At 39.3% G+C, this 22,297-nt stretch overlaps 2 protein-coding genes and 1 non-coding gene across 9 annotated transcripts in view; 2 read left to right on the top strand and 1 right to left on the bottom strand.

Annotated features, from left to right (window-relative positions):
• The first annotated feature begins 8,452 nt into the window (after positions 1 to 8,452).
• Positions 8,453 to 18,795, top strand: TIPIN (TIMELESS interacting protein). The gene is made up of 8 exons (XM_072614587.1): positions 8,453 to 8,969; positions 9,781 to 9,915; positions 10,224 to 10,311; positions 10,514 to 10,589; positions 11,855 to 11,977; positions 12,688 to 12,751; positions 16,230 to 16,436; positions 18,179 to 18,795. Exons 1-8 carry the CDS (start codon positions 8,468 to 8,470, stop codon positions 18,367 to 18,369), a joined length of 1,386 nt encoding a protein of 461 aa, XP_072470688.1. The 5' UTR covers positions 8,453 to 8,467; the 3' UTR covers positions 18,370 to 18,795.
• Positions 13,346 to 13,483, top strand: LOC140521885 (small Cajal body-specific RNA 14). The gene has a single exon (XR_011973163.1).
• Positions 18,796 to 21,498: 2,703 nt separating the features above from the next.
• DIS3L (DIS3 like exosome 3'-5' exoribonuclease) overlaps positions 21,499 to 22,297 on the bottom strand; it is a 42,378-nt gene continuing 41,579 nt past the window's right edge. For all 7 annotated transcript variants that reach the window (XM_072614532.1, XM_072614570.1, XM_072614523.1 and 4 more), the window contains 2 exons: positions 21,911 to 22,085; positions 21,499 to 21,830 (listed from right to left, as the gene is read on the bottom strand). In XM_072614532.1, the coding sequence (XP_072470633.1) occupies positions 21,522 to 21,830; positions 21,911 to 22,085 (484 nt within the window). In that variant the 3' untranslated portion in view covers positions 21,499 to 21,521. The remainder of the gene's footprint in view (positions 21,831 to 21,910; positions 22,086 to 22,297) is intronic.

The raw sequence follows: 22,297 nt of genomic DNA, 5'->3' as shown, positions 1-22,297 counted from the left end.
TAGAAAAAATAATAACACAATTCATTTGGAAGAACAAAAGATCAAGAATATCAAGGAAATAAATGTTTAAAAATGTGAAGAAAGGTGGTGGAGCAGGACCAAATTTTAAACTGTATTATAAAGCAGTAATCATCCAAAACAACCTGGTACTAGATAAGAAATAGAATGGTGGGCAGGATAGACTAGCTACACAATACACAACAGTAAATGACCATAGTAATCTAGCGTTTGAGAAACCCAACAATCCAAGCTTTGGGGGGCAAGAATTCAATATGTGACAAAATTGAGGGAAAAACTGGAAAGTAGTTTGGCATAAACTAGGCATAGCCCAATATCTCATACCATGTACTTGGAAGTCTACCTGCCAAGGCAAACCTAGGAATTATATGACCACAATTACAAAACATTTCACACAAATAAAGATCTAAACAAAGGTCAAAATGAGGGTACAAGATTGAGACATAAAGGATGATACCATAAACAAATGAAGGGAAGCTTGAAAATTTTTACCCGTCACTTTTATGAATAAGGGAAGAATTTATGGCCAAACAAGAGACAGAAAAGATCACGGGAAGTATAGTGGATCATTTTGATTACATGAAATTAAAAAGTTTTTGCACAAATGAAAGCAATATAGCCAAAATTAGAAGGAAAACTGGGAAAGCATTTTTACAGCAAGTTTCTCTGATAAAGGCCTCATTTCTGAAATATATGAGGAACCGAGTCGAATTAATAAAAATAAGGTCGATTGCCCAATGGAAAAACAGTCAAGGGATATGAACAAGCAGGTTTTGGAAGAAGAAATCAAAACCACAGTCATATGAAAGAATACTGTAAATATTACAGAAATGCAAATTAAGACAACTTTAAGGCACTACCCCACACCTATCATATAGGATAACATGACAGAAAAAGAAAATGAAAAATGTTGGAGGGGACGTGGGAAAAATAGGACACTAATACACTGGTGGTGGAGTTATGAACTGGTCCAACTGTTCTGGAGAACAATTTGGAACTATGCCCAAAGAGCTATAAAACTGCATATCCTTTGACCCAGCTAAGCAGCTATTAGGTCTGTACCCTAAAGAGATCAAATAAAAAAGGAAAAGAACCTATACATACAAATATATATATATATATATATATATATATGTAGCAACTCTTTTTGTGTTGGCAAGGAACTGGAAATTGAGAGGATGCCCATCATTTGGGGAATGACTAAACAAGTTGTGGTATGTTATTGTCATAGAATACTATGGTGCTATAAGAAATGATATGAGGGAGATGGTTTCAGAAAAACCTGGGAAGACCTCTACTAATTGACACAGAATGAAGTGAACAGAACCAGGAGATTATTGTACACAGTAACAACAATGTTGTCATGATGATCCACTATAAAAGACTTAGCTACTCTGATCAACACAATGATCTAAGACAATTCCAAAAGACTCATTATGAAAAATGCTATCTACCCCCAAAGAACTGACAAATTCAAAGCAAACTGAAGTATATTTTTTCCACTTTCTTTTTCTTTCTTTTTTTGCAATATGGCTAATATTGAAATATAGTCTGCATGATTTCACATGTCCAATTGACACCATGTTGCTTATCTTCTCAATGGGTAAGGAAAGAGCATGGGCAGGAGAGAATTTAGAACCCAATTTAAAAAAAAAGAATATTACAAATAAATATATATTTTTTAAAAAAGAGATCTCATTGGAAAAAAAGAGGTATCATTGGTAACTTTGGACAGAGCAGTTTTCGCTGAATGATGAGCGTAGAAGTCTTATTACAGTTAGAAGACAATGAGAAGAGAGCAGAGACACTTTTTATACAGATGGTCTTCTCAGGGAGCTTAGCCATATAAGCCAGAAGAGATACAGGATGGGAGCAGGAAATGAAGGATGAAATAGAGTTTTTTGAGGATGGAGGAGGCATAGATATTTTGGTAGGCAGTAGTGAAACAGCCAGTAGACTGGGAAAGACTGAAATTAAGTGAGAAAGGGGGAATTTTAGAGGTAGCAACCTGCTGGAGGAATCAGCATGGAATGAGATCACTTGCCCATAGATGGGTTGAGATCTACATGAATGGAGCAAGATCCTTTTCAGTAACTGAATAGATCTTGCTTCCCCAACAAGATCATAAGATCTTTGAGGACATGTCTAATATTTCAGTAGGGGCAGCTAGGTGGTGCTGTGAATAGAGCACCAGTGCAGGAGTCAGGAGGACCTGAGCTCAAATCTCACCTCAGACACTTGACACTCACTAGCTGTGTGACCTTGGGCAAGCCACTTAACCCCAACTGCCTCATCCAGGGTCATCTCCAGTCATCCTGGTGAATATCTGGTCACTGGATTCAGATGGCTCTGGAGAAGTGAGGCTGGTGACCTGCACAGCCCTCCCTCACTCAAAAAACAAAGTCAAGTGCAAGTCATGGCATTATTTCTCTGATGGCATGGTCTTCTTCGGCAAGGAAGGATGAACACACACACAGAATATTTCAGTATCAGACAGTAAGTATTTAAATAATATTTTTTCATTCGTGCATAGAGATTTTCTTTATCAAACTATTTGGGGGCAAGTAAGCTACTAAGCATAAACTGATGAGAATTGTTAGCTCTTTCAGTGCATGACTTCCAAACCAAGGTCAATTGGGTGAATTTGGAGCCAGATTCTCCATGTGTCAGTATGGGGGAAAATCAGTGATGATATGGTTAATTGGAAGACTCTAATTATGCCCCCTCATTTTTAAACTGGATCAAACTGATTCCATTATTACTTCTGCCTTCCTTTTTCTCTCGATTTACTTTTAAGTAACTGTGGTAGCACTGCACATGAGCCTTGTTTACAATGTTATCTTTCATTGCTCTTTCGTTTTCTTTTAGTCATTCAGATCAACAGGAGTATTCTACAACAGGAGGACTAAAGCCATATAATGGCCAATTAGGACATGCAGACCTCGTCAATCTTTCAGAATTAACTATTATGAATGACTCAAACAGTACAGGTCTGAGTTAGAAGGGAAATATCTGTTTGGCAGTCTCACAAATAGTCTTTTCTTTTACAGAACAGTCTATTGAATAGAATGGACTATTTGAGTGTTTTAGGTTCCAATAATAGATAGTAATAAAAATAGTTAACATTTATATATCACTTTAAGTTTTACAAAGTACTTTGCATATATTATCTCATTTGATTCTTACAACTACACTGTGAGGTGGGTGCTATTATTATCCCCATTTTACAGATGAAAAAGCTGAGGCTTGGTGGTTAAGCAACTTGCGAAGGGTCACACAGTTAGTAAGATTCTGAGACAAGACTCAAACTCAGGTCTTTCTGAATCCATCACTCTATATAATCCACCTTCCAGCTGTGCCCTATGTTTTTTCATGTACACCTGTGAGTACTGTATGTATTTTGCAGTTTCTGTGGTATAGAAAATTAAAAAAAAACCTCTCCCATACTTGCTACCCATATCATATATTAAGTATGTCTACAGGAAGAGACACTGTTACCCACATATGGGAAAACCCTAGAAATCAATTGTGGCTTAAAGATTTTCCCAGAGAAATTCAGGTAGGAGCACTAAAGAGTGAGAGAAAAACTGACCTCTTACTGGATCAGGTGTCCAAGATATAACCCAGGTCATCAGAGCCCAAAACTAGGCTTGGGGGCAGCCCTTGGGCGATACTTTGACAGCTTTACTTAATAAACATTTGGATAGAAAACATATTTACAACTTTTAAAGAACAGAAATGGAATTTTCATCTAAGTCCCAGATAACAAAGGAAAAGGGATGAGGAAATGGAGGGTCAGTCCCTTTCCCTGTATAAAGAAATTCACAACATTAATAGGGTAAAAGTCCCAATCATAAGAGAGGAATTGAGAACTTGTTTGAAAAGACTGTTTATATTTACCTTCTGCTTGCTTCCCCTAGGAATTCCATTAGCTGACTAGTTTCCTCAGGTTCTGTTACAATAGCATCTGTCATAGTCCAACACAGGCAAATTGTTGCAGTTCCTATGTTCTCCTTGGTGCCCAGATTTTGCCAGCTGATTGGGCTTGCTTGGCTCTTTATTCCTAATAGACCCAATGACTATTGGAAAATTTTCCCATCATTTGTTTTCTTTCTCCTAGAAACTCCTGCTCCTTTCCCAGTAACAACTGTGCTTTGGGTCCACAGTATTATGGAAGAGTAAGTTCTTACCTATCTATTAGTTCCTGTGTCTCAGGCCTTTTTAGGGAAGGAATAGGGGAATTTTAATTTTTTAGTTAAAAAATTTTTCAATGAAAAAAATCCACCTTATTTTATTTTCCTCTTCCCTCATCCTCCACTGAAAAAGAAAAAAGGCAAAAAACATACAATATAAACTTGCACAGTCAAGCAAAACAACTCTGTGCACTGGCCGTGTCCAAAAAATTTGTCTCAGTCTGTGCCCTGAGTTCATCACTCCTCTGTCAGGAGGTGGTGTAGGCCTTTTTTTCCCCACAATTGAAAAAGATACTATATTTAGAAAATATAGGATACATGGTTGTCACAGCATATAGTTACATATTATTTTGCATCGTATGTTTTCATTTTTCTTAAAGTACTTTCTCCAGTAGATTATAAGCCTCATGTTTTCAATAGTAATTGAACCTATATGGTATGCATTTGATACTTATTGATAAAATGAGTTGAACACAATCAGTGATTTCATCCTGTCAATGGATCAGTATTTGGTTATGTATTTTCTTTTTAAAAAATTTTGTAATTCATACATTCTGTTTGTTGCAACAAACACTTCCCAACAAACATCCAAAGCATGTTGCTCTAAAACAGTTAAGCAAAACCAACTAACTGTATGATTTAATTATATATTTTATCAATCATTGGATGCTAATTGTACAACTCCTGTTATGTAAGTGCTCAGAAAATCTTGTCGTCTTAAAAAGGGGCTCTTGTACTTGAAAAGTTATGGCATTCTCAGCAAGACTGCTTCTAGTTTTAAAATTTAAGATCAATTACTGATTAAATATTGTGAACAATTCCCCAACAATAAAGGCCAGACAAAAAGTTCTAGGCATCTATTTGATAAATTAAAAATAAATTTATTATATAGTATAGGGAATAACTTCACATTGGCTGACCTAGGAAGAATAAAATAGTTTAGTAGGCTTCTAATGCTTTTGCTAGCTATTCAAAATTTTAATACTTTCGGAATTGCTCCAAAGTTATGATTCATAGCTGTTTATTGCTTTAATAAAAACTTTTAAAAAAGAAATGACATAAGATGTCAATGTAATGCATGAGGCTTATTGCTACAAACCTTACGAAAATAGATATATGTCTCATATATATTTCTAGAGAAATTGCTAAGTACGATCAATTAATTCTAACATCTCCCATATACGAAAGGGGAGAATTTAAGAAAATTAGTCATTTACGATAACTCACTAGACTACAGTTTCTAGTCACTATATCCCCAAGGGCTCATGAATAATTAATTATCCAGTGATTGGATTTTTAATTTTCTGTTTTTGGTTAAGAGTTTAATATACTATACCTTAACAAATATGATATTGCAAACCATAAAGAAAATAATGCAAGCAACTAAAGTCGCTTATTAATCTAGATCAACAGTCATTATTTTGCACCTTCAACACTTCACCTCATTCTATTAATTTTTAGTTTTCAACATTCACTTCCACAAGACTGAGTTCCAGATTTTCTTCCCATCTCTCTCCTCCTTCCACCTTAAGATAGCATGCACTGTAATTACCACTTCCCCCAATCTGCCCTACTTTCTATCATCCCCCCTTTTCTTATCCCCCTCCCCTCTATTTTCTTGTAGGGCAAAACAGATTTCTATACCCCACTGCCGGTATGTCTTATTTCCCAGTTGCATGTAAAAACAGTTTTTAACATTCATTTTTAAAACTTTTGTGTTCCAACTTCTCTCCCTTCCTCCCTTCCCACCTACCACCACCGAGAAGGCAAACAATTGAATGTAGGTTATACATGTGTAGTCATGCAAAGCACTTCTGTAACAGTCATGATGTGAAAGATTAACTATATTTCTCTCCATCCTATCCTGCTCCCCAATTTATTCTGTTCTCTCTTATGACCCTGTCCCTCCTCAAAAGTGTTTACTTCTGATTACCCCTTCCTCTCATTTGCCCTTCCTTCTATCATATCCCGCCTCTTATTCTCTTCCCCCATTGTTTCCTGTCAGGTAACACAGATTTTTCATACCCAATTGAGTGTGCATATTATTCCCTCCTCAAGCCAAATCCAATGAGATTCATTCATTCCTTCTCACCTCCTGCTATCCCCCTCCATTGTAAAAGCTTTTTCTTACCTCTTTTATGGACCTCACCTCATTCTTGAGGCCATCCATCCAAAGCTCTTTCCTCTCCGCAGTTCTATACTTCAAACCACCTTAGTATCATCTCCCATTTTCTACTCTATTTCGCTAGTTTCAGAGGAAGAGATGGCCCTTCTTGCCAATATCAGTGTTCCCTACCTATGTTATTCATCTCATATCCTTAGAAACTTGCTCCTTTATTTGCTTCCTTTTCTCTCCCTAATTTTCAGTCTTTCTTCATGCACTGGTTCCTTCTGTACAACTTAAAAACATGTCTAGGTCTTCCTCATTTTAGTACACCGACCCCCCTTCACCAACTTGCCACTCATAGCTTGTAGGTGTTAATAGGGACAACTACTGCAAATTGAAAGTATTTTGTAAGTATATACTTCTAAAACTATTGCTTATGAGCCCCTCCTTCCCACTGTAATCACCTTTAATAGTCAACCAGGTGACACAATTAACTCAAAGAAAAGGCATTCAGTGAAATGGCACAGCATAAACAGTAGTAACAAAGCATTCCCCCCATAAATCTGGATTATTGTCCTACAAATACACGGTGTTAGTGGGAAGAGTGCGCACTCATATACTGTACACAAGCAGAGAGACAGATACTTAGGGAACACACTTAGCCAATTCACATCCCCAGAACAAAAGGGCTATTATGTCTTTGGTGTCTTTTCGCATGGCATCCTTACACTGCTCCTCCTAGGTTTCTGCTCGGGAGGACAAGCATCTGGGTTCTCTGGCTCTATTTCTCCTTGAAGCTCAACTCAATTCCACAGGAGGACTCTCTGGGTCTGTTCTCTGCTGGACACAGCAACTTTTACTGGGAGAGTTGCTCTCTTGCCACGTAACCCCACGTAACCAGTTAATTCTCCAGGTCTCCTCCATTGACCTTCCCTCCAATCCCATCAGGCCCAGCTCAGCTCAGGCCTTCGTCCCCTCTCCCCTGGAAGGCCAGGGCCTGCTCGTGGGTTTCCCAGCCTTTCCTTGCTCCCTGAAGCACAAGCCTGCCCAGGAAACATCAGGGGCTGGGCCTCTCCAGGCTGTCATACACCTCGGCCCTTTCTGGCAGCACCGTCCAAGCTGGGCACTGCCCGGGGTCTGGGACGCTCTCCCAGCTCCGCTGCGCTTCTCAGAATCACGGTTTCCTTCAAACCTTCCACCAGCTTTCCTGACCGGCCCTGGGGTTGGCACCTTCCCACTCAAGTGGCCTCGTACCCGCTGGCACGCCTTTGGACTCTAAAGGCTGTCTTCCCTAGTCCACGGACGCAAGCTCACGGGGTAGTCTGGGCTCCGGACACTCCCCAGGGCGCCACGGCTCCTCCACGCTGGAAAGCAAAGGGGCTCCTTGGGCTCCGAACTTCGGTCCGTCCCCGGCTTCTTCTCAGTCACTGACCACAGGGCTGCATGGTCAGCAGGTCACTTAGAACGGGAGGCCCCGAGGCAGCTCGGTGGCCAAGTGCGGAGGCTGGAGTCGGTTCAGGTAAGGCCTCAGGCGCGTACCGGCCGCGTGTGACCCCGGACAAGTCACTTTACTCCCGTGCTGGAGAAGAAAATGGCAGACCCGCGCAGGATCTTCGCCGAGAAAGCCCCGCGGGCGGCACGGTGTGGGGCGGTGTGGCCCGGTCCGCGCGGTCTGGAAGGGCCTACCACGTGCCAAGCCCAGGGAGGATGCACACGCACGGGCCTCACCGGCTTCCGCCCTCCGGGAGATCACGTGACAGATGGAGATACTTACATAGGGACGTACCAGATAGACCCTCAGTAGGGGAAGATCTCGGGGGTGGGGAGGTGGGCTCCACGCCCGGGAAGGGGCCAATCTGCTTCCGGTTACAACAGGAAAACGCATTTACGGAAGAACGGCATTATGTGGACCCCCATTCTAACATTCTTTGTATAGTTTTGCAATCTGAAGGCCTGGCTTCCACTTCCTGCTCCGCCCCTCAACAGGGGTGTGACCTCGACGGACCGCAGTTTACCGATCTGTAAAATAAGGGGTTGGCCCCAAACCCTGGATCCTTATTAAGTTGAAAGATCTGGGATCAAATTGTGCTTCTGACGTTTGTTTGCTGGGTATCCCTGGGCTAGTCACATTATAATTTTTTTTTTGGATATGGTCAGTTTGGAAACTTATTCTCCAAAGGGCTTTACAACCATAAACTGCCAAAAAGCTATCATTCAGGTCTGCTCTGAGGGCCACCGGAAGTGGTTGAAGAAAGGAGGGAGGGCTCTTCCGGGAGGAAGTGCACCGCCTTTCTTCGTTTGGCGCCAAATTACGAAGCTAGGGGCGGGGCCAAGGTGGGAATCCCTGCGTCTCTGCGCCTGTGCGCGGCCAGCTCTCGCGAGAGGAGCTTGGACGCGGGACGCGGGGGTATCCGGTTTCCCTAGCTGGTCAGGGTCCGGCGGAGCCCGGGTGAGGAGTGCCGGGGCCCGAAGCGGAACGGGGGTGGTCCTCGGGAGAGGCTTGGGGTGGGGGGTGGGGTCTGGCGGATCATGCAGCAGACGCCTCCGAGGGGGCGGTGAGTCCGCCGCGGCTGGGCCTGGCGCGGAGGCGGGAAGCGGGGCACCCTGCCTCGGCCTCCCTCGCTGCGCGGCTTCGGTGAAGGAGCGGAATGGTAAGGGCCGCACGCAGGCCTCGCCCACGGCCTCGGAGGCACCGCAGGGGGCATTGCTTTATACGTGCAGATCACGGCTAGATAACACCTCGGGGGGACTCCTCTCGGGGGTACGAAGAGGCCCCAGGCCGGGAAGGCGCTGGACCTTGGTCCCACGGTAGGAAACACCATCGGGACGGCTCGGGCTACACCCCCGCCTTCGTTTCTGCCTTTGTGAACTTGAGGGACGGTCGTTGTTTGGTGTGATATTTCTGGTGTAACTGCGTGGTTACGCAGCTGGAGGCCGGCGGTGAGGTGTAGTTCCGACGCTTTCGTCGGCTGTGTGACCCTGGACACGTCGTCGTCTGCCTTCCGGGGGAGCTTTAGAGGAAGAGCCCACCCTCGTCCGTGGAGGGAGCTGATGAGGGCACGTGTTCGTGAACGACGGCCGTTTCTAAGATAGCCCTAGGCCAGAACGGGTTTGGGTTTTTGATCCTGCCGCTCTGCCCCTTGGACGGAGTGGATAGTCCGTGTGAAAACATCTTTAAAAATGTGACTTTTCCAATAAACGATCCCCTTCTCTGTGACTCTCTTCCCTTCTTCTCCCCCTCCAGAAAAAAAAAGAAAATCTTTATTACAGGCAGGTATACCAAACAAAAGAGATTTCTGGACTGGCCCAGGGAGAGACGCCCAGCAGTGAGGGTCAGAGGCAGGGTTGGATCCGGGACTTCCGGGCCACCTAAAACGGGTCATCCCGACAAGGGCTAGGGAGGGGATGGGCTTCTATTTAGGAAGAAGCGTCTTCACTTCCCTCACCCCCTCTTCCCGGCAGGACCCATGGAGCCCGAGGAGGACAGTCCGCCGGCCCTTCCTGACTTTGAGGCCATCCAAGACGAGACCTTCCCGCCTCTTCCTCCTCCAGCCTCCCCGGGAAGGGACGAAGCCGGAGAAGATGCGCTCACCGCAGGTTAGGAGGAGCGTCCGAAAAGGCCTGAGCGGTTGTCATCGTGTGAATGATACTGTTTGGAGAATGAACTGTATTTGGTGACGTGCTGGTGAAAACCATACAGCTAGACCCCTAACAGATCCAGAGGAAACGGCAGCGCAATAAAGGGGATGTTCTGATTTCAAACTTCAGCGGATAAGTAGAGTAGATAGAAGCGAGGCTATCCACAGGGCAGTGATTTTAAGATGCTAACTTCGGTCAATACCACCTTCCACCTTATCTTCTAATTAATTGAATTAATAATTTTAAATGTCCTTGTCTTCATTCAGATACAAGGAGGGATGAACAGATGGGAGACATGCCCGTGGCTCCAAAGAAAATTGCGAGAAGAAGTTTGCCTAAGTTAGATGCTCAGAGGTATTTCCTAACTTTTTTTGATCATGTTAAAGTTTGCGTTTGTTCGGGTAGTTTTGGAAACGTTTCATTTTACTGATCAAATTTTAATTTGCCTAGTGTAAAAGAGAGATTTTGATTTATTAAGAAATAACTTTCCATGTTTACCATGCATATATACTTTTTAACTCAGTGGTATTCACAGGACATATTTATAATTTCACAGATTAACTTCAGAAAGAGGACTTCCAGCATTAAGGCATGTGTTTGATAAAGTAAAATTCAAAGGTAAAGGCCATGAGGTAAGAAACAGCCAACTTTGATACACTTGCCTTCGTGTTATTATCAGCAATAATAATAATATCTTGAATTCAAATAGCGTCATTTTCCTGTTGTTAGTTAGGAAGGTGGTTGTAATCTGCACTTTATAAATTGAGAAATAGGTTAAGTCACTTATGATTATTTAGTTAGCCATTGTTAGAACTTGATTTCTTGACTTTTGACTTCAAGATTAGTCCTTGTTATAAAATAGCATTAAATGGAAAGTGAAATATTTCATAGTGATTCCTGCAGATTAATTATAACTATTATTCATTATTAGTAAGTCAACATGACAGTGTTAGTTTTTTTTTCAGCAAGTCCTTTGTGCCAGTGTATATTCAAGCATGAAGAAACTAGGAAGGTTTGAGTAGGAAGAAGTCCTGATCTCTTAATGAAAACACAGAATACAGATATGAAAAGGGCCTAGGAAGATGAATTAGGCCTTTTTTGTATCATGGACCCTTTTGGCATGCTAGTGAAGCTTATTTAACTCAGTATTGTTTTTAAATGCATAAAATAGAATTAACAGAGGAAGTCAAATATGTTGACATAGTTAGCAAAAAGTTTTTTAAAGTTTCATGAATCTGACACTCTCCTCCCAACCCACACCCCTTCCCCAAGTTAAAAGTGCCTTGATTAGACTGTAGCTAAAACACTCTTATTCTGAAAGTCTTTGCAGTAGAATACTCTTGACTCTTTAAGAATTTTGAATGTTTTGCCCCTTAGAATCTTGAGTCTTGAATGCTTCCTGGGCCTTATGTGAATAGTTACAGCTAAGAGTTCCATTGACATAAACATTTATGTAATTATATGTATCTATATGGTTTTAATATGATCCATGTGTAACTGCTGTAGCATTTGAAATAAATTTTATTTGGGAATTTTCCATGGCCTATATAAAACTGTATCCAAAGTATTAAGCTATTAATTATTTAATAATTATTAATTATTGCAATAATAATTAATAATAAGCTAAATTATTAAGCTAATAAATTCAAGATATTTTTTTTAAAAATGCTTATTAGAATATTTATCTGATATAATTCAGTATTTTACCTTTATATGAATAAATATAGTCTCTTTTAGATTTAGTAACTCTTCCCTGACTAATTTCCTTTTAAAAGTTTCTCAGCTCTGAAAATAGTAACACCAGTGTCTTTGGCAACACTCCTTATTCTGAAGTCTGCTGGTGTAGTCAAATGTTTGGATGAAACTTCTGTTTAGCAATTTTATTTCTATGTTCTAGGCTGAAGATTTGAAGACATTAATCAGACACATGGAGCACTGGGCACATAGGCTATTCCCTAAACTGCAATTTGAGGATTTTATTGGTAGAGTAGAACGTTTGGGAAATAAGAAGGAAGTTCAGGTGAGTATTAACTATGATATAGGTATCCTTCTCAATCCTATATAGTACGAGCAAAGACTTACTGGAAGGAAGAAATGATATTTTATGAGTCCCTTGTTAAATTAAAATGTTTGGAAGTGATTTAAGAAGGCATTTGTAATTACTGTAATGGTGAGCACTTTAGAACTATTTTAAGAACTTCAAGGATTTTTCCACAAATATAAATTGTAATCCCTTCAATGCCTTTTATGAATTTTTATGCCCCAAACTTTAGTTTACTGATACTGAGTGCTCTGAGAAGTCTCTCCAAAATTAACTAGGGTGACCCTCATATGTTAGACTTTTTACAGTCTTTTCTTGGCTCCAGAGTCAAGGCTTTTCTAGGTAGGTGTAGAGTCTGTGAGAGTTTGCACCGTACTGATATACTTCAAGAATCCCAGAACAACCTTCAGACATGAAGCATCATAGAACTTTTAAACAGAATTGTTTTAAAACTTTTTTAAAGCACAACAGAGCTACTATTGTTATTCCATATTTTGAATTGGCTAAGCCTAGTAAGGAACAAAAGCATCCATATTAATATGGAATAATAATAGAAATAAAATGTCATCCCATGAAACTTAGAGTAGAATGAGTGATGTTTAACTTTAAGTAGTTATTGTTTTTCTACTACACTGACATTTTTGTTGATGGTGTTGAAGTGTAAAAATATATTACCTTCTTACTTTCAGACCTGCTTAAAACGAATTCGACTTGATCTTCCTATTGTACATGAGGATTTTATTAGTAATGATGGTAAGTATTTGTTATGGTTACAGTTGAGGGAAAAGTTTTTATACACCATTTTGTTTTTAGAATACAGATTGGGGCTTTTTTTTTTTAAGCAAATAATGGATATATCTTTAAAGCAAAAAAATGACAATCTAACAAATAAGGAATCAGGTTAAAATATCCTTGTAAATTCAAATTACTGCTAATCCAGAATGTAGTGGACTAGCTCAATAAGAGGCTTATGTAAAGTCTGTTGTGTTCTTCCTTGAGTTGGACTGCCATTTTGCAGAAGATGTTAAAAAACCCTAGGAGTTGCTGACACTGTTTATCCTTGGTTAATTCACAATTTAGTCAAGATTAGGAAGTGAGCAAAAGGATGATAAGTCAAGATAAGTATTGATATCTAGATTCTAGTGACTGAATCTGGAAAGGCTGCTTCTTAGAAGGTCAAGTAGAACAAGCTGGTGATGAAATAATTCACCTTCCACCCAGTTTAGAGCTGAGCATCACATGACAGGGGACTTGAAGCCATCTGACTGACAGCCCCTTATTGAAGCCCAGGAAGGATAAATGATTTCCTTATGGTCGTTCTGGTGGCAGGGTTGCAACAAGACCAAAGTGACTGCACTTGGTATTGGTTACATTTGTTAGTCACTCAATGTAACCACACAGTCAGTCACGTATATCAATACAAGTGGTTCCTGCCGACAGGGTCTGTCGAGTTATCAGATTTCCTGTGCGATGGTTCTGCACATCTGTCTCTTTTTAACAAATTTATGTTGTTTTTAAGAAATATAGTGGAAAACAATGGGCTCGATACAGAATTCCCCAAGGTCACTTGTAAAGTGAATTTAAGATAAGAATAATACCCAATACCAGAACTGGACTTCTTGCCAAGAAATGTGACATACAGTAGGATTTCATATGTTGTCTTTTGTTCCAGAAGAGGACCATGACATCAGGAAGGTGATGCCATGACTTATAAGTGGATTGGATTTAAGTGAGGGAGGGCTGTGCAAAGTCACCAGCCTCGCTTTCTCCTCTGGAGCCATCTGGATCCAGTGGCAAGATACAGATCAGGATGACAGGAGATGGCTCTGGGTATAGTGGGAGATCTTGACCTTTTTTAACCTAAGGTCTTTCTCGGTTCTCAGTTTGACTGAGGCAACACTCATTCAGTGATTAAGGCTAAGTAAGTGATAAGCAAGGAATGGCCTCTTTTACCTAGTCAAAAAAAAATCAATTTGGGAGGGGAAGACCCTTAGGGTTTCTGGACAGAACAGAAACAATTGCTATTTACATTCACTCTGAGCCATCTGAACCCAAACAGTGACCCGGTGGGATTTGGTCTGGCACCTGTTGTTGGCCAATTTGTGAGAGCCAGAGTGATTTGGATTTAAGGCATGGTGCTTAAGAAAGAAATATAACCTCAAACACCAAGATATTTTTCTTGGTTTCAGCAATCAAAATTTATATTCCTTTGGCCAGAGCACCTGCAGGCCAAGGGTAAAGGTATGATACTGCATGTGGACCTAGGAAAAGCAAAGAGGAAAGTCGAGGAGTGGAAGGAAGGGGCGGGAGAGGAGTAAATTTCATATCTAAGGAATGGAGTAGTTACTGAACTCTCAGTAAAGAGAACCAGGACTCTAGAATTTAAAGTAAGAATTTTTGCTCTTTTTTGATCCTTTACCTTATGCCTTTTTAGTCAGTGTAGCAATTTTGACTTGAAAATCTTTTTAAAATGCTTTTTTGATTGTCAAATAATCGTAATTAACATTCCTCCACTAAAGACAAGGTCTCTGATGCCTCACTTTCGTGTGAATATATAACCTTGTGTTTTTTAAAAATTACTATTTTTATTTTTTAGTTAGACTTTTAAAAATTGACCTGTTGTACCCATTACCACCTCCTCCTTGAGCATGTCTGAAAATTTATGTCTTTCTGCATTTTAAATTCGTACATAACCAGAGATAAGTATTGTGTTGCATCTTCTTTCGGACTCATTATTTATCATTGCAATGATTGGAATTCTCAAGGCTTTCAAATTTGTTTTTTTCTATGTTATGGTAAAATTGATGATCCTAGTTTCTTCTCATTTCACTCTACCTCAGTTTCTTCTGAAACTGTGCTTCATCAGTCTTATAAGCTATTACCCAATAAGAGGATATTTCTGTAGTTTCCAGTTTATTCTGAAAAGAACTGCTATAAATATATTTGTTCATATGAATTCTTTCCTTCTATTAAGAGAGTACTTACAGTTTGGTAACTTTCGTGGTGTAGTTCCAAATTGTTTTCCATAATGGCTAGATAATTCAAGGTCTGTCAAAATGGTACATTTTCCTGTCACTTCTCCAACATTTAATTTGTATTTCCCTAATTATCACTGATTTAGAGCATTTTTTCATATACTTGTTAATAGCTTAGATTTCTTTCTTTGAAAAAACTGCTTGTTTATGTCCTTTGACCATTTATCTGTTGGGGAATGAATAGCTCTTAATAAGTCTGAATCAGATCTTTATCAGAGAAATTTGCTGCAAAAGTTTTTCCCTCAGTTTTTCTTCTAATTTATACTACGTTAGATTTGTTTCTGCAAAACCTTTGAAATTTTATGTCCTTAAAATAGTCCATTTTATTTTGTGATCTGTCACTTGTTTAATCATGAACTCCTCTGTCCAAGTTCTGAGAGGTCGTTTCATCCTCGCTTCTTTGTTCACGATGTTATCGTTTATATCTAGGTCCTATTCTCTCTTTGGGTCTTATTGTGGTGTGTGATGTGAAGGGTTAGTCTAAATTTAATTTCTGTCCAGTTGCTTTCCAGTTTTCCCAGAAGTTTTTCTCGTATAGTGAGTCTTTCCCCCAGTAAACTGAGTCTCTGGTTTATCAAGCTACTCTGTTTTTGTATTTATTTTCTTCTACATGTTGCATCCCTAATCTGGTATATATTCATTGACATATCTTCCTTTTTAAAGCAGGAATGGAGTGTTTTCATGATTACTACTTTGTATTGCAGTTTGAGATTTATAGATCCTGTTCTTTCCCTCTTGTTTTCGTTACTACCCTTGAGACTCTTGATCTGACCTTGTGTTTTTGAACTCCTTTCTTGGGAGAGGGAAGGATGGCTGAAATCTCTCTGATTGGCCACTTGGAAGGTTTTAGGGGCTTTGAGTGATAATCTAGTGACCAACACTATGTCTTTCTGTCTGTCTGAGAACTCACGTTGCTTAATAAGTATGGTCTCATGGTAATGAATTTGCTCAAAGTCAGGGAGGTTTTCATCTGAGTCAGTGGAGAGAGTAGCTGTGTCAGTGAAATTAGAGAACCTTCAAGTCTACAATATCCGCAGTCTGAATCGTCTTAGGAATGCATTCATTCTGTCCTGGTCAGAATTACTGCGTTTAGTACACTTTTAAACTCGCTTTCACTTAGTGACTCTTTTTGTTCTTTAATAAGTCATTTATACAGTTAGTATACCTATATTGGTTTAGTTTTGTTTTTTATTTAGGTGGTAAAGCAGAAAGTAATGGACTAGATACAACTAACACAGACTTCGATGCTGTATTTGCAAGTCCGGCTGAGGAAGGAATATTTGCTTCTCAGTCAAACACAAGTCTAACAGAGGAGCAGCAGCAAAGGATTGAGAAGAATAAACAGCTGGCCTTGGAAAGGAGACAGGCGAAACGGTCAAGTAACAGTCAGCCCCAAGAAGAGGGTAAGTTACAGATTTCATTAGGGTGCTGCCACTGACGCACCAAGGATACATTAGAAATTTTTAACCTAAGTAATTCCAGGGCCTCAAAAATAACAAATCTAAGAAAAGGTGATAAAGGTTCAATTTTAAAAGATAGTGAAACCTTGAATAGCTGGAACTCTTGGAAACCTCACAATTTTAGGGCTGCGGGAATGGATTTATACCAAGAGCTTTTTAAAATTTTGGCCATTTTGGAGATCGTTGAAAAATTTTGTTCATTTAACAAGCATTAATCAAGTACCGATGAACCAAGAACAATACTAGATACTAGGGATCCAGAGATAAAAATAAAATAGCCTGCAAGGTAAGATATTGTACTCATAGCAGTTTAGCTTTTTCTTGGTCATTCAGGGTCATCCTCATGAATGGAAGTTATTGTACTGAATACTGCAGTGATGTCTTCAGAACCTAGTGAGGGCTGTAGGGCTGTTTGCCTTTCCTCTAAGGCCCCTGATTATTGTGTGTTTAAACTCTGGATTCTGATTTTAAGGGTTTTCTTTGTTGGCATTTTTTTGCCATTAACATTGGCAGCTATTAGCATGCCTACTGTTAACTGCTTTCCAGCTTTCCATTTACCTTGCTAAATAAATAAATTTGTTAGAATTTTGTATAAATTAGTATGAATGAAAAGTTTATAAAATTCTCATTCTCTAATATAAATTTAATACAGAGATTTTGACATCTTTTTTTTCACTGTCTTGATGCCCTTTTTGGCTTCTTGTCTGGTTTTTTTTTTTCATCTTTTTAAGTGAGAAAGAATGATTTGGATCACAGCTCTAAAGTTGGAAGAGATTGTGCAGAGGTCCAGAATGACACCCAAACTCAGAAAGGCCAATAAGAAAATAAATTTAGCTGAAGTCACACATGTAGTAAAGTTGTAGAGGGCTGACATTCAAGCTCTGATCTTCTGACTCTAAATTCAGAGCTCTTTCTATCGTTCTATGGTTATTGCAAGCAGTAAAAATATCAGTGTCATGGCAGAGTATGAGAAATACAAGTGTTCTTTCAGACCCATGACTTTTCATTTGGTAGAATCATGAAGTTGCTCCAGGCTCTTCTTCAATTAACAATCAACTTATATGTCATTAAAATATTTGTTTACACTGGTTGAATGTATTGAAAGTGATTTTTAGGGAAAAGAACTATATAGAATATAGCCAGTATATGGTGGTTTCTTTGTTCCCTTGTCCCCTTCCCATTTCTGTCCCTTCTAAAACAGCAGAGTGGTGGGAGATAATCATTCATTATTGCAGCCTAGCAGACAGTTGAGTGCATGAGAGTGTGCACACATGCACACACGTACACCCCTTAAAATATTTCCAACTTGAAGAGACTTTATAAAACTACCTTATTAACCTATATATGTTACAAGTATAATTAAATACTTGTAACAGTGCTGTCATTGTGTGGTGATTCAAAATGAAGCTCTCTATTCTGATTTTGAATATAGCCTCTGAATGGGATTCTTAGAGGTCTTTCAGTTTAATGCCCCCTACAGCTTTCTTTTCTCTTGAAGACTAAACCTCCATTGATCAAGTCCAAAAGGACTGAGAAATCCAAAGGACTTGTAGTTATTTAGGAAGATGTTCACATTAATAAAATATTTTTGTCTTAGTGATAATTGTTAGATTTTGTATGTTTTTGTAAAATATAAGACAATCAGGTTAAAGTAACAGTGGATAATGACGCTTTTTTTTTTCCAGATTTGTCAGTTATTGTGCCCAGCACGCAGACATCTGAAAAGGATATTACAAATGAAGTTCAAGAAGGGAACTTACAAAGAGCTCAAGAAGAGAACTTCAATGAAGAAAACCCAGAAATCTTGGACAGTGCTGCTAGTACTGCAAATATAGATGATGACTTACAAAACTCAGGAGTAGGTGAAGCCATTTAAAATATGCAACCATGACTAGCCAACAGATCTTTTTATTTAAGAGCACTTAAGTGCCAACAATGGGTTGCCTCATTCAAAAATATGGATTAGCCCCAGTTAAGACTGGAAAAAAAAGTCTTAATAAGCTGCTTGTCCTCCACTTGAACAAGTAGGTTTCTTGTATGTTTTTTTCATAGTGAGTGAAAACATTTAAGCGGCTAACTTTATTAGCTTTTTAAAGATCTGGCCTACTTGTTTGTATTTGTCTCAAATATTTATTTATATTAGCCTAACTTGTCATAGCTTCCATAGCTGCTGCTTCTTGTCTCTTTTACACAAAAAGATCCTATGTTTTAATAAAAAGTAATTAATATTTGAAGATGTAAAAATGATTGTACACTAGTATCTATTTTTTTGTAAAATGTGAATAAAAGCTCTTTTACAGAAGTGACATTTTAATGAATATAATAATAGAAATTGTTCTTTACATTAGTTTGCATACATTGGTGATTTTCTTATATTTTTGAAAGTTAATGGGATTCTCAACATTTAAATGGTCAGAGATAAGTTGTGTTGACATGCATACCACACAAACACAAGAGACAACACTGCCTGGAATCTAAACTTCAGACTGATTTTTAGAAATTACACAGTAATATCAGTGAATTAATCTTGATGATTTATCTGATAATTTATACTTAAAATTCTTTACTTCTACTCTTCAGCCACCCATAAGCACAACCACATTTTGAGCTGAAACGTTATCTCCATGATTTAGAATTCTCAAATTGTATTCTAGTTAAAATCTTAGATTACTAATTTGTAAAACTGTCCTATAGTCTCTTAGTCTTTCAGTCTATTTCTGTCTCGTTTTATTTCCCTGAGCACCTGATCCCTTCTCATCATAAGCCATTTCAGTCTTTTTGTTGTGATCTCAACCCCCAGGCCTCTTGTAGTGCCCACTTTGTTAACCTCCAGTTCCGGGCAAACTGCTTCCTCAGCATTTTTTAGCCAAGAAACTTCTTAGTAATTTCTAACTCATGAGGGGAATAACCATTTCATTTTCATAAACTGATATAATGGAGCACATTTTGTTTGGCAATTTTTCTCTTGAGGTCCCAGGTCATTCCTTCTCAATGTCCATTCTAATATAGGAAAAGGGAAGGCAGCACAGAACAGCCTGTTGCTAAGAATAAGTGAGAATTTGGTAGAATACGTACCTTAGGAATCAACCTCCCTCCTGTGACGCCTCTCATTTCTAGTTTTCACCTGGCTGTCTCCAAACTGGAGCCCGGGATTTCATCAATGGAGGAGGCTCCACCCTCAGTTCTGCAGTTTATAGTCTTTAAAGAGTTGCTTAAGTGACTTGCTCAGGTCATCCTAAGTCAAAAGTTTTTACATTTAGGAAATGAACCCAGTTCTTCCAGACTGACTTTATCCACTACATCACCAACTAGTTGCCTGTTAGGTGTTGGGTATGTATGTAAAATTGGTTCTTTTGAAGGATGTTATCTCGAGTATGGATACTGCCCCCTGAGTTTTCCCCTCTTTTTCTCTTGAAGGACACTCACTCAGGATGAGACTAAACCCTGAAATGTATATGTGTGTATTGAAAGTCTAGTACAGAGGAAAGCATGTTGGATTTGGAATCAAGAACCTGGTTATGGATGAATTCTAGTTCTGTCATCTGTTATGTACTTGATTTTGGATAAGTCAAAATCTCCTGAGCCTTAGGTCCTGACTGATAAAATGAGGGTCAGATTGTTTTTCCATCGTGTCCAATTCTTTGTAAGCCCACTTGGGGTTTTCTTGGCAAAGATAGTGGAGTGCTTTGCCATTTTCTTATTGTATAGACGGGGAAACTGAGGCAAACAGGGTTAACTGATTTGTCCAGTCACACAGCTAGTAAGTGTCCAAAATCAGTTCTGAACTCAGGTTTCCCTGACTCCAGGCCTAGAGCACTATCCATTGTACCACCTCGCTGTCCCTCTTAAAAAAATCCCTTCCTAGGAATTTAGAGTATGTAATCCTGTAGATTTGCCAACTTTTGAATTCTGATTACATGTTACCTAATAAGGTATAAACAGTTGAAATGATTCCCAGATGGGGGTTTGATCCAATTTAGAGACATTTTATGTTCTAAAACATATCCTACTTTGAATAGTCTGTGAATCCAAAGTTGTTATAAATAAATTATTTGTGAATATCCCTCTACTATAAGTTCCAAGACAGCAGGGATTGATGATCGTATCTAATGTTTTTCTGTGTCCTCTATCTGTGGCAGCCACTAGTCTACGTGCAATAGTTCATACTTATGAGATGAGCTAATATCCCTACATCTTGTTCAAAGATTCTGACCCCATTTGGCTAGAATGTTAAGAATTGACCATTCTTATACAAAAGGTAAGATTTTGTTCTTTCTGCTCCTAGGAAAATCTTTCTAGAAGAATAATGAGAGATGGATAGTGAATCAGGACACAGGAAATTGATACTGATAGTTTCCAAAAAGGTAGTTGATAATCTGGCTTTTAGAGCTATCATTTTCTATGTGTTCACTGTTTTTACAAAAGATTTATTTGTACTCAATAGGAACTCAAGTCACTAATAAATAATTTGTATATTCAAAGAGTATTTGAGAGGTAGCTGGTGGTATAGTGGGAAAAGGTTAGATTCTAAGGCAGGAAGACCTGAATTCCTGTCTCGTACTGGTTGTATGAGCAAAAGCAAATCATTCAACCCGAGGGGTTCTTTACCTGGGGTCCATGAACTTGTTTAAAAAAAAATCAATAGATATAGATAGGTGGATGGACAGATAATTATTTCAATATGATTGATTTTCTCTGTTCCCCTGTGTACTTCTACTTAAAAACCTTATCCCAAGAAGGAATCCATGGACTACCAGATTGCCACAGGTGCCTGTGACCCAAAACAGGTTTAAAAAAACCTCAGCTTAAATTCTGTTTTCCAGGCTACTCTATAAATAATGGAACAGATGACTCATGGGGATTTCCCTCTGTCAATAAACTGTTCAATCTAAAAATGAAACTACAATGTTTACCTAATTCTAACTAGAATAATCTATAATACCATCTATGTAAAATAATTATGTTCCAAGAAAAGCATAAAAGAAATTCATGAGGCAAAACTCCGTAGATGGAATAACGAAGTATATTTTACATTCCATAATTGGAGGACAAGTCCAGAAGAGCCAAGTCCCTTATTTCCTCTAGAAGCATGTACAAGCTAGTCCCTTTTGTTTGGCAATATTCCTGATATTCTTCCTGAATGATTTTGACTTTGGCTTCTTGGGCAAGCTGAGCTTCTTCAACAGACCTGGTCACTTCTTTCACTAGCTCGTTTTTCATTAAAAGAGAATTCTGCTGAGAAAGTTCCGTCTCCGATACCTTGTGTGGTTTGTTGCTGATGATCTCAAGTCTGACTGTGTCGGCGTGGCAGCGAGAGGCCTGCACGGATATCCGTACCTGTCAGAGAAGAAGGGCCATGTCATGTTACTGCCTTCTGTGCTCTTTGCATTAAATACCTGATACGGAGCTGCACTTACCGTAACATGATCAAACAAGCTAAATGTGACTGCTTCTCCTCCAGCTGTGGTGGAAGTGATTTTGTCTTGAAATCGCTGAAGTGATCCAGGCTTCCATTCGGAACCTCCATCCTGACAGCATGAGATAACCAGGCCGTCTTTATTCTTCAGGTAGGCTGCACCTTTAATCCCAAACCTTGGATCACAGATGGAGAATACAAATTCAGAGGTGCCACATTGTACACAGGCAAGCCTTCGGATCAATGGCGTTAAACTGAAATTGACATGGGGGCCACTGAACCATACAGAAGAAGGCCTGTGAGCTGCGTAATGGCTGAGAAAACCACACATTATTATTACATATATTCTACTGTATTTTAATTTTAGTGTTAGGATTCAGGCAATTGG

This window comes from Notamacropus eugenii, chromosome 1, assembly GCF_028372415.1.
Source record: "Notamacropus eugenii isolate mMacEug1 chromosome 1, mMacEug1.pri_v2, whole genome shotgun sequence".
NCBI classification, from domain to species: Eukaryota; Metazoa; Chordata; class Mammalia; order Diprotodontia; family Macropodidae; genus Notamacropus; species Notamacropus eugenii.
Note: the sequence above shows the minus strand (reverse complement) of the source record. Positions and strands in the feature narration are given on the sequence as shown.